General features: G+C 39.9%; 1 protein-coding gene and 1 pseudogene across 2 annotated transcripts; both read right to left on the reverse strand.

Moving 5' to 3' along the window:
- Window positions 1–205: 205 nt before the first annotated feature.
- On the reverse strand, window positions 206–6621 carry LOC145481327 (uncharacterized). Its single transcript, XM_081459798.1, has 9 exons — window positions 6035–6621; window positions 5036–5509; window positions 4701–4912; window positions 3883–4429; window positions 2977–3412; window positions 2434–2605; window positions 2128–2276; window positions 1724–1915; window positions 206–1483 (listed from the first exon to the last, which is right to left on the reverse strand). The coding sequence occupies exons 1-9, from the start codon at window positions 6482–6484 to the stop codon at window positions 1341–1343; spliced, it is 2775 nt and encodes a 924-aa protein (XP_081315924.1). The 5' UTR covers window positions 6485–6621; the 3' UTR covers window positions 206–1340.
- Window positions 6622–6629: 8 nt separating this feature from the next.
- Window positions 6630–9754, reverse strand: LOC145481328 (BTB/POZ domain-containing protein 6-like; annotated as a pseudogene). Its single transcript, XR_014048620.1, has 2 exons — window positions 7569–9754; window positions 6630–6910 (listed from the first exon to the last, which is right to left on the reverse strand). The product of XR_014048620.1 is annotated as a BTB/POZ domain-containing protein 6-like (transcript).
- Between the last annotated feature and the right edge of the window lie 3084 nt (window positions 9755–12838).

Genomic DNA, 12838 nt, shown 5'->3' on the forward strand with positions numbered 1-12838 from the left:
CGTTTAGGACCAAAGATCCGAACATCAAGACAGGCACAATCCGGAATCCGCGCTAAAATTTACAACTAATCCATGATCCACTGTGTTTTCAAAATCCACGAATCCGCTCGATTTACCGCAAAAATCCACAAGCCGTGCGCTTTTTAAGGCCAAATCCGTCGATGCGAAAACCTATTCAACCCCCACTAACAACATTTTCCTGAATTTTGCCACCCTATACTAGAGTAAACTCCCCAAATCCCCCCATCTATCGACACTGTTGAGGCTGATTTGCGTAAATTTAAACTTGCCGATTTGATTTTTTTATATTTTTGAGTGGCAATTCCTGGTTTCCCTAGTCTAGATAAAATCTTCAACCAACTAGTCAGTTTTGTGAAAAATGATACCCTATTCTAGACCCAAACGCTCTGATTTATATACCATATCCTAGAGTAAACTGCTTGAAAACCATACCCTTCACAGCGGCACATACCTATATAGCCCATATATGGCAGTGCCCCCCCCCCCCCCGGGGTTGTAGTTTATTAATCACATTTCCGGACATCCAGATATAGGCGATTATTGGCCAAATGTCTTCTTGCAAAGATGTCAGCCAAAAAGAAGATAATGATGCCGTTCTCATCCCTTTTTAAACCCTGTGTTGGTTTACTTCCCTTGATTGTCAGGATGGGGTGTATAGTATTCTTAGCTTTCTCTCATATAAATTGTCTGTGATTGTTTTTCATTAGATTTCTGAGAGCAGTGGCGTACAGATGGCTTGTCCGATGGATATGTGGATATTTGGGATGGGACAATACAAGACCTCTTCCAGCATGCGTTTATCATGACATCCGCCAAAAATTCCAGTCCGCCCAAGTACATGGATACCAGTCTGCAGAACAACGCAGCTAGCACTAACTTATAACATTAGACAACTGTGCAATATGTAAAGTAGATTTATTGGGAATTTTGTAATTTTTATTGTCAGTTTTCCTTCTGTAATTTTATATTTGACAGGTCGGTTATTGTTGTTTAATTTATTGATATTACAAGCTGGAACTCATGAGTTTTTAACATTGTGATTTTATGAAAGTATTACATATGAACAATTCAGTGTAGGATTTCAAACAAGAACTTATCTATCTGCGGTTTGTTATACTACTAAGAGGTGCTGTGAATTTTAAAAATACATTTTTGTATGCAATGATCAGTGAATTGAATTATTTACTGCAACAAGTAATAAATAATTATTGTAGACAAATAAGAAATGCAAAAAGATGTGTAAAATGCAGGGAAAGATTGAAAACTTAATTCATTCTTGAATTGTATCATGACCATTGTAAAATCACTTCATTGTCTAATTACTGTTGGTTTGATTTACAGGCTTGGTCATCATGGTCCTTCACTGGCTGCCCACATTTACGACATTTGTGCGGCTGTCTTTTTCTTTTACTTGTGGGCTGAGCTGTGTTTGAGCTTGCTTGCACGGCATCTTGCTCTTCAGCTATTCGATATAAAACAAAATCGATGTGGAATTTTATTTTACTTACTGAAATAAGAATCAATGTCCTTATGACAGCAATGTATACAAAGATACACCTCCAGAGTTCCTGTAACATTCCAAAGTTTTTCTTGAGCAACAAATTTATGTGTTAACAATGACTGCAAAAAAAACTCACTTTTGGATTACACCAAGAGAAATGGGTGAAAAAAGTTAAAATCTGACAGAGTGCTGGAGCTTTACCTGGAGGGTAGAGTTTGGTCACCTCCTTTTCCTTTCTCTCTTCGTAGCGACCTACTGCCTCAGATTTTTTCGCACGGTCAGGAAATTGTGAGTTGAGTGGCTGAGGAACTTTGGCACTGTACTTTTCAGCCACACTCTTCCGTTTTTCTTCACTCATGCCAAGGAGATCTTCCCATATTTCAGCAACATAATCTATACAAACATAATATATACAATCTAAATGCAGAACCATCATGAGAAGTGAAAAATTAAAAAAATAAATAGATAAATAAAAGTAATTCATTATTTTTTCCTACATCTGTGACAAGATTCAGTACCAACCCTGCCGAGATACCATGGCAAAGTAAAAATAAAAACATACATGTACTTAACCCTACATACTTGTTACATGCAAAGAATCTTACCATACGTTGGTGGAACAGCAATCTCCCTGACAACTTCCTCACCAAGTTTAAATTTTGGGTATGTCACTTTATAGTAGTCCTTTCCATCCTCTGTTTTTTTGGTTTCCCTGAGCAGATTTTCATTGAAATGAAGGGAGGCAAGAATATGTCTGAAGGGATGATATAAGCAAAAACACTGTCAACCAGGTTGCCATAAAGTTTTTACAGAGAAACCGGTTTTTAATTTTAAATACAATCTGCCTTCAATCTTGAGAATAAGCAAGCAGAATTTCAATGGATTCACTGTTAGTATTAAATTTCCATTACCTGCAAAATGTCCCTAACCAAGAGAAGCAGACCATCTTTGGGTGGAAGTGGTTAAGGGTTGAATGGAACCCTTCCAGACAGCTAGTCTGAGCGTCTGGAGACAGCTGCTTGATGTCATTTACAAGTCTTGTACTTGTCAGTAGCTTGTGCAGTTTATTGTATGCAGTAGTTCCTTACAAGACAAGAAAAAGCAAAGTAACTTTAAAAATTTCTTATGACTGGATAAGAGGTCAACCCTCAGTTGAAAATTCCTGTCTGAGTCCTCAGTGACCTGTGGCAGTTGGCTTTTGTGTTCATGTAATAAAATATTAAAAATATTAAATGCACTATTATCTTATAAGTGTAAATAGTTTTTAATTTTTAACTTAGGATAGAGGGCCACTGGTTCGTCAGTTTTTTACTGTTATGTGTTACCCTCTGTAAATAAAGTTGTTACTTGCTTACTTACTTACTTACTTACACTCTTACTAGGTTAGTCTTTGCAGTGAACTGTAAATATGGAGGATTGATTGCTTTTTTAACATGTCTAATATTAAACAATACCTATCCTGATCCACCGTCTGTTATCAATCTCATCATGCGCACACTTTTTGAAAAGTGGAGAGGGATGATTTTCATGCTTGTTGGCAACATGCTCCATGAAAGACTTCCATTTGGCCATGATCATCTCCTGAAAGCCCTCCTTGGTGGATGTGGCACACCAGTAGAGATGGTTACGGACTCCTTTTACCCAGTCAGCTATCTTCTCACAGCCCTTCTCTTTTCCCAGCTGTAGCATCTTCTTTCCAATGGATCGAGCAATGTGCCAGATGTCAAAGTAATGGGCACAACCAGGCTGGCTTTCCCGTATCCACTTGGCAATGCCCCTGTGGCGATCAGATATAAAGACTACAACTCTGAGGCCAACTGATTGGAGATATGAAAATGCACGTTTAGCTCCCTCCAGCTCCATTGGTGAACTGCCACCAGTCTCATTTGCCTGTAATAAATTACCAATAAATAGGGTGACCATGATATAGATATCAAACAGTAAGTACTTTCCTTTGCAAAGACTACTGTGTTGAGCTCACTAACTGATGAATATGAATGTTTATTCATATGAATGTTCATTCATGGAATGTGTGTATCTCGATCAATCGTAATAATTATTATTTTCACGAATACGAAGAATGCTTGCTCTTATGACTCGCATATTTTCTGGGATAACTATTGTTATCACCTTTCCCACCTTAGGAATGGACCATGATATTCTTGATGGGGGGTTCGGCAATTGCAAGGGAAAAAATTGTGCAAAGCTACATGAAGTAACACTAAAGAAACACGAAACAAATCGAAAAACAGTTCCTGTACAACCTGATGTTGACAAAAATTTTTGCTCAGAAAAATTACCTGACTCCCACCCATTTTAAAATATAATTATACATTCCTTTAGCTTACAACACCACTTACCTGAAGAAGTTCAAAATGTGCCACCTTAAGAATGGTATTACAGAACATGGTGTACACACCAAATTTGGCACTGTGCCCCATGGAATCGAACCGCCCATCCCCACTCCACACAGCATCCTTCGTGTTCTTGATTTTCTCAATGAGGGCTGCTTGATAACGCTCCCAGTAGCCAAGGACAGCAGGGAACAGAAAATTCTTTTGGTGGAAAAAGAATGTCCTTGCATTGTATGCTGACAGGCCCATGTGCTTGAATACCAAGAGAATCTTGCTAATAGATGCTCCGGCCATGAGGATACTGAAACTTAGCAGCACATTTCCAGCGGGGTACCTCCCATTAAACATCATTGGCTGTGACTTCCATGAAAAGGAATTGTCACCACAGGTGAAGCAGTGTTGGTTGACAATTACCATGGTTCCTCTTTGTTTCATTGTGACCTTGGGTTTCTCCCCCTTACACTTGAAACAAAACAGGGAGAAGAGGCAAAGGAGCTTGGTAAAAAAAACAATGAACTTGGGCTCCTTGTAGCAAGATGTTCCTGGTTCAACCCTGAAATCCAAAATAGAACTATAAGCTACCATGATATTTAAAGGTGACTCCAGCCAGTAGGTAATCTCCGGGCCCATCCTCATACCCCTTTGTGGACAAGGTTCTTAGTTAGCCTGTGGGTAACCTGCTGGGCTTTTGTGGATGTAACACACTTCTATTTGATTTACTATCAGAAGTGTGGCTTACGTGTACCTATATATGCATAGGCTCATTTTTTCCCTGCCAGCATTTGTTAAGATCAGCAAACATAATGCACAACAAATAGATTTACCTCACTGTGTTGCTGGAATCAATACCATCACGCTCTTCTTCACTTTGTGAAGAGTAATCTTCTGTTGATGGTGCACTATCTTCATGTGGGCCCCAGTCAGTGTCCTCCACTTCATCTTCTACATCCTCCTTGAGCTCCTCCTTGAGCTCCTCCTTGGGCTCCTCTTCCATCTCAACAGCACACTCCTCATTCTCCATCTCTTTCTCTGTCTCCTAATTTTTGGAAAACAAGGAGGCAATATTCAGCTGGGTCCTCATTTTGATAATACATCTGTTGAGGAAATTATTTTCATTACACTGACAAACTAACTGGAAAAAAAAAAAACAAGAACTTACCTGAACACTCTGCAACTCCTTCAACTTGTTTTCTAGCTTTGCATACTTCTTTTTAAGCCGGTTATGCTTCTTTGACAGTGACCGCGTTTTCTTAGAATACTTCTCACAGCGTTTACATTTACCAGGCTGCTGTGGGGTATGAGTGATTGGACAACTGGGGGTAAGGTGAGGAGTAGCCTCATAATTCACTTGAGATGTAGGAACAGAAGTGGCAGCGGAGGTACAGGTAGCTGTACTGGAACCAGGGGAAGGTGATGCTGATAACATCATATCCAAAGATGTGCTTGGGCCAAGATTTGTATCACATGTGCTTTCTGTCAAGGTGTCAGTGGTGCTACAGGTTGATGTGGCAGTGGTGCTACAGGTTGATGTAGCAGTGGCGCTACAGGTTGATGTTACAGTGGTGCTACAGGTTGATGTGGCACTGAGCTTTAGTTTCTTGCCGGGAGGGTCATGCATCACCTCTCTGCAGATCTAGAAAGAAAATTGCATGAATTATACAACCTTCTCCATATGTCAAAAAGGCAATATTTTCTAAAGGAAAGAAAAGATCACCTATTTTCCAAATTTAAAAGGGCAAAAACTTCCTTCAACCAATAATATAAATACTGTAAAAAAACATGTACACGCTTAAAAACGCACGAGTTATTAGTAAGAACTAGTATATTAGAGATAATTTATATAACAAGCGATTTATTTATTTGTCTTCAGACTTCTGATAGACCAGGAACAGTACGTGTGCACCACTGTATAAATTCAAGCACACGTGTACAGCTTATTTCATTCATTTGGCCTTTTCTGTTTCAATTCATGATTTCAAGGGTCTTTCAAACGAACAACAGCCTTATTAAGCTGTGAGAAAATATATCTTGAATGACTTGCGAAAAGAAATAAACTTATAAACTTATTCATGAATTTGTTTGAATGCGTTACATCAGCTAAATGCAAAACAACGCCACGTGCGATGAAATAAGCTCTGAATAAATAAACTTTACTTACTCTTCGCCGCTTTCGGTCAGTCAAAGGAGACGTATAGGGCACAACAGCAGTCCTTGTTGGTACTGAACCTTTTATCAGCCGTTTTTTTAACGTAATAACTTCTCCAGTTGCATCCATTAAAGACACCGGCTTGTGTTCGAAACAACTATCGTCAAAGTGAACGGAACACAAGCACGACGACTTCTTCGGCACGAAATCGTCCCGATTTATCCGGACAAATCGCGTCCATTTCTGCCGCAAACTTTCCTCCTTGGGAAAGTAATGCATGGAAATTCCAGGCGTCCCGGTTTTGTTGGAACAATTGACTTTATTGGGGCCACCGGCCGCGCAATAATTCTTTGCTCCCTTCTTTGCTCTCTTGTCCGCCATGACACTATCGCCTTCAGAACCACCAACTACGTCACTTCCTGTGTAAGATGATCGTTTTGACCGCGCGCAAAACGGACCCATTTCAGGTTGCGAAATCCAAACTTTGAGGTTCAAAAAATACGACAAGAAAGTGTCTTTGATCGGTTAAAACCGTTTAGCTGTGTTCATCAAGACATAAACAACCAAACAGGGCAAAATTATTTTTTACTTCATAGGCACTTTAAACAAAGGCCTCTCAATAAAAGCTTGTTTGTTCGCTGAAAGTAACAAGATGTCTTTATTTCAGAGTAAGTTACTTTTATTTATTACAGAAAAACGCCTCCCACAGCTCATCAGTAATGTAGCTGGAATACAGATATGTTTTATTTTTTAAAAAATCATCTGTTAATTTGCAATGGTTTACATACATGTTTTGGACTAAATCTTTAAGACCTTACGACTACTGACTTTGGAAAAAAAGCAGACCTTCGATTCTCAGTCAATACCTCACATATAACAGGACATACACTTAAGGCGGGACTTAACCTAAAATTCTGAAAGAAATTCGAAGTTTTGTTTTTTACGCAACTCGAATCTTAAGGTATTGAAGTTTTGTTTTGACAAGTACTGTTACTGTAAGTTTAAAGCTCGTTTTCTCAAAACGAGTTATTTTCGCCTTCTAGAAAAGATATCTTGAGAAGGATTTATTCAATTGAGCTAAAATTTTGAGGATTTGTTGTTTTTAGTACGTTCTGTGGGATAAGCATAGAACTTTTCTATCCAGTGCATTCTGTCAAAGTTATGTATTGAAACGTATGCTAGATTTTCTGTATCAGATTTAACTGGTCATCATTTCACGTGCTTTTAACTTTTCAAAAATCTCTATGCTTATCCCAGCAAGCTGTTTGTCTTCTTTTGTAAAATGGAAACATTATTCCCTTTGATCAGTTCTTGTAGGAGTTATCTTTTCTCAAGTAAGCCCTGGCATTCCCCAGCAGGTGGCAGATTTAATCAGCCGGTGTCAGGTTACAATACAGTTATAGGGTACACAAATATTTTTTTCATAATCTTTGCTCTTTGAACTTTTTAAGAATGTATACTTTGCCATGGTTTGGAGTTAACTCTTAGCCACGAAAAAATATTTGAAACATGGTGTGTTTTTAAGTGTTTTTAGGTTAAGTCCCACCTTAATATAACGTGAATTCAAATTCAGAAAATTGCCCACTTGAAACAGTTGTATTTTTCAATTCTATTGCTCCAGCCTTGTTTTCAAAGGAAAATGTTACTCCAGCATGTTCCACATGGGACAACCCACCCTGTCCATACCAGGAAGGTGGACCTTTAATGGAAGCTTCCAAAAAAATACTGCTTTCCCGCCTGTAAAACAGCTGGAGGCTTAAACACAATATCAATGCCGTGATACTCCTCTCCTTCATTTTGCATAAGTTCAGACAGAAACTTACCTGCTTTAGTTGCTAAAGCAACCCTATTGGCGTCAGTTACCTTAAGTGTTACTGAATATTTATTGTTTTCGCTTCCAAATAGGCGTGCTGCATGCAATCTTACGTTTTTGTCTACCGAAAGAACTAATGAATTTCGAACAGCCGAGGCACAATAATACCACCCCAGTTTTAATTTGTTCCCTGAACCAAACCTGCTGATTCGCTTACGACCACGTCTTATGGTCTCAGAACACCACTCCGGAAATATCAGTAAAGAACTAAAGTACTTCATCATGTCACTTAACTCCTTCTTTATGAGTATGTCAGAGTCAAGCACGACATCGGCGAATTCCTTCTGTTCCATCACTGGGAAACGAATCGCTTTAACGATCCGTTCTCCAAGGATCCTTCTTTTCACAGAACCTTCTGCTGCTAGGCCTTGCTTTTCACATTTCTTTGTAGCCCAGCAATCGACAGCTTTGAATAATCCCGCTTCTTTGATATTCAACGAATCTCTCTCGACTAATGCCTCCAGCACTGATTTCTCAATTTTCACGAAACCGTCCGATTTCACAGCTTCGTCCGCCTGTTTATCGATAACTTCCCAGCAATGATCCTCCAGATCTTTCTCTTCGTACTTCTGTGCGTCTGGCAACACATGGAACACGTTTGACGCATCCAAGTTTTCTCCAAGGAACTCTGTGCACTTGTCAGCGAGGGAAGGAAGCATGTATTTCTTGGCCAAATAAAGCACTTGCATGACATTGTCTGCGTTCAAGTTCACTTCATCGCTGTACACGAAACGAAACAACTCCAACAAGCTTTTATGATCGCAATCAGAGATAGCGATTGAGTCTTTCTTCTCGGCCAGTTCACCGTTAAACATGGCATAAAATACTGGGCTACTGATCGCCAACAAGAACTTGTGAGCTGGAATCTTCTTCATACTTTCACTTCCTCCTTGAGAGTCTCGAACGACAAATTTCACATCGCTCAAGAGCTCGTTGTTAAACATGAATTGACATCTTTCTCTGATCGTACTTCTAGAAGTCGCACTCCAAAGATCTTTACTGGACACATCGAGAGACATCCTTGGGCTGTTAAGTTTGAGTTTGATAAAACCGTTCTCCGAGATGGAACTTTCGTTTACGACGGTGTCACGCTAACGTCACGTGAGTATAACTACTCCACATCGCGGGTTCAATTTTGTATCCATATTCCCCTCACCCCATTTGACCGAGGGAGTACCAGGCCAGACCTTATCTGCTTTTCTTTTCTGTTCTGAAGATGTAGATTTAAATATTTAGTCTAAGGTCCTAGTGTGAAAATAACACGGAAAACAAGATTGTTCTCAAACCAGTAAAGTGCCACTAGAGGAACAGGTTTGTGAAACTGTACGCAAGTGTCTGCTTTAGTCTTAAAATGCCTGGACATTTTACCCATACATGTGGCATCACTTTATCTTGAGGGCTGGTGGATGCCGGGCTAACGTTTTGGCGGTTATCCGTTTATGTAATACTACTTTAGCGATCTCTTTTACACCTATGAGATTTCTCCAGTCCGTAATGGCTCACGGCAAAATATCTCCTGGGTCTGTAGCAAATTAAGTCTCCATAATCGCCTAGTTAAGAAGTTCCCACCACCCGTCTCGGTAGGTTATGTAGCCTAAAGTGATCAAAGCACTGCTAGCTACCACTCCTCTGGGAATTAATATCCATCCAGGAGCCATAAACCATTTATATGCCTAGGAGGAAAGAGGTACTGAGAGAGCGGTGTCGTGACAAGGGACACAGCACAAGGAAATTGATCAGGATACAAGTGTAATCCTGAAATCTCGCATAAGCCTAGGATAGGGCCGCTAGGTTAGTCCATGTAACCATGAAGTATTGTCAGGCCCTAGCTGTCTCTCCTCCTGTGGTTGCCTCGAGACTCTGTGTAGGATCATATATTAATCAAGGTGATCAGTTTCTCGGTTGACCTGAGTTGCCTGACTGAATTTTAGGGAAAATAAAATTCTGATCAACCACTGTTGAAGCTATTTTGCAATTTAACAAATTGAAGTCAGTTTTTTATGCGTCTGTCCTCTTATTGATGACAAATTGTGTCATAACATTGTCAAAGTGACTGTGGAACCACGAGCCGCAGGCGAGTGGTTCCGCAGTAAACTTTGACAATGTTATTACGAAATTTATCATCAATAAGAGGATAGACGCATCAAAAACTGACGTCAATTTGTTAAATACAATAACAGGACCCCAAAATGGTCAAATGCCGGGAATAAATGAGGGGAAAAAACGCCGTAAACAAAGATATGTGAATTTTATTCAAAATGACGCGAACACTGTCAATAGCTGTTCTCGCTCTTTGATTGGCTACTTAAAAAAGTCTCAAAATCTCATTGGTCAAAAAGTTGACAATTTGACAGCTGAAAGTTGAACTTGAAAGCTTGCATGAATTAAAATTTTATCCGTCTGTACTCTTATTGATGATAAAAATGAGCCAATCAGCGCGCGAGAAATTAGACAGTTATTGTAAGAACCCAGTTCAACCTCAATAATCATGAAGATCCGTACGTTTAATGTTAGATGAATACTTTTATAGCTTGGAACTGAAACTTGAATACGCATCGCATCTGATCATGATGAAGTGCATTTTCCGGCTGACTTCCTGAGAAAGAACTGACAGCGTTCGCAGGGCACCTAAGTTGACGTCTGTCGATATCCATTCAGATGGATTGGTGCGTGAAAATTTAATGGACCTGTACCGCAGTGTAAGTCTTTAATTACCCGACGGAGTGGGGGTGGGGTTGAGGGGAGGAGAGACTCCCATATGAAAAGGTTAGGGATGTTCGTCGTCTCGCCTAGGGGTGCAAATCAAGGATTCTGGTCTCACTTAGGGTGTTCAATACGTAACGCCACTATCTTTAGCTGTCAAAGTACCGCTCTTATTTCCATTTTTTATCTCTTCCAGGCGTTGGACGAGTATATCATTAGGCTCAACTTCCGCCGGTCTCTCGAATCCGATCTACAAGGGCAGGCTCCTTCCTTGATCTGAACAGACGTTGGTTCGGGCCTATTTCATTAAGTCGGGTATCTTTCAGGGGTCAAATAAAGCTTAAGCCACGCTCAGGTTGGTCTCTTTTAGGGGTTTAATTCAACTCTTTTGACGAGCATCCCCAACCTTTTCATATGGCAGTCCCCCCTCCCCGCGGGTTTAATACAAGTGCACTACTGTTTCACATATACGTCCGCATACACGACCTGTAAATTATTTTCTGTTACTGTTTCGCAATAATCAGGTCAACCTCGATAAAGGAACAGGAATGCCACAGCTCGGGGAAAGCGCTCACCTCCCGAAAATATTCGTGGGAATCGATTCTGGCTCAGTGTCATCTGTGGGTTGAGTTTGTTGTTGGTTCTCGCCTTCCTCCGAGAGTTTTTCTCTGGGTTCTCCGATTTTCCGGCTGCATGCATATATCCATGCCACCCTCATTAAAAACCAACACTTCCAAAATCCCATTTGAACTGGTTCGACGACTCACATGAGGACAAGTTGAAGCTTACATGGCTTCTTCTCTACATATTGATTTTTATTATCATTATCATCATTATCATTATCATTATCATTATCATTATCCTGGTCATGGTCACCGTCAAGGTCATGGTCACGATCACGATCACGGTCACAGTCACTGTCACGGTCACGGTCATGGTCATGGTCATCGCAATCGCCATCGCCATCGCCATTGTCATGGTCATTGCCAATGCCATTGTCATTGTCATTGCCAATGCCATTGTCATTGTCATTGCCAATGCCATTGTCATTGTCATTGTCAATGTCATTGCCACTGTCATTGCCATTGCTATTGTCATTGTCATTGCCATTGTCATTGCCATTGCCACTGTCATTGTCATTGTAATTGTCATTGTCATTGCCATTGCCATTTTCATTGTCATTGCCATTGTCATTGTCATTTTCACAGCCACTGCCATTGTCATTGTCATTGCCATTGTCACTGCCATTGCCATTGCCATTGCCATTATCATTGTCATTGTCATTGTCATTGCCATTGCCACTGTCATTGTCCTTGCCATTGCCATTATTATTGTCATTGTTATTGCCATTGTCATTGTCATTGTCGTTGCCATTGTCACTGTCATTGTCACTGCCATTGCCATTGCCATTGTAATTGTCATTGTCATTGTCATTGTCATTGTCATTGTCATTGCCATTGCCATTGTCATTGTCATTGTCATTGTCATCGCCATTGCCATTGTTATTGCCATTGTCATTGCCATTGTCTTTGCCATTGTCATTGTCATTGCCATTGTCATTGTCATTGTCATTTTCATTGCCATTGCCATTGTCATTGTCATTGTCATTACCATTGCCATTGCCATTGCCATTGTCATTGTAATTGCCATTGCCATTGTCATTGTCATTGTTTTGGCCATTGCCACTGCCGTTACCATTGTCATTGTCATTGTCATTGCCATTGCCATTGCCATTGCCATTACCATTGTCATTGTCATTGTCATTGTCATTGCCATTGCCATTGTCAATGTCATTGTCATTGCCATTGCCATTGTCATTGTCTTTCTCATTGCCATTGTCATTGCCAGTGCCATTGTGATTGTCATTGCCATTGCCGTTCATTGCCATTGTCATTGTCATTGTCATTGCTATTGCCATTATCATTGTCATTGCCGTTGCCATTGCTATTGTCATTGTCATTGTCATTGTCATTGCCATTGCCATATCCATTGTCATTGTCATTGTCATTGTTATCATCATTGTCATTGTCATTGTCATTGCCATTGCCATTGCCGGTGTGATTGTCATTGTCATTGTCATTGCTATCGTTATTGTCATTGTCATTGTTATTGTCATTGCCATTGCCAGTGTCATTGTCATTGTCATTGCCATTGCCATTGTATTATTACTATTATTGTATATTATTATTATTTTATTGTTATTATTATTGTTATTATTATTATTATTATTATTATTATTA

This window comes from Orbicella franksi, chromosome 3 (assembly GCF_964199315.1).
Source record: "Orbicella franksi chromosome 3, jaOrbFran1.1, whole genome shotgun sequence".
Classification (NCBI taxonomy): Eukaryota; Metazoa; Cnidaria; class Anthozoa; order Scleractinia; family Merulinidae; genus Orbicella; species Orbicella franksi.

Excerpts from the sequence above, each read along its gene's own strand:
- LOC145481327 (XM_081459798.1), bottom strand. The coding sequence starts at position 6,484 with ATGGGTCCGTTTTGCGCGCGGTCAAAACGATCATCTTACACAGGAAGT. Across the intron at positions 3,413-3,882 it reads CACATTTTGAACTTCTTCAG|GCAAATGAGACTGGTGGCAG; the intron begins GTAAGTGGTGTT and ends AATTTATTACAG. Across the intron at positions 2,277-2,433 it reads TGGTTAGGGACATTTTGCAG|ACATATTCTTGCCTCCCTTC; the intron begins GTAATGGAAATT and ends TCATCCCTTCAG.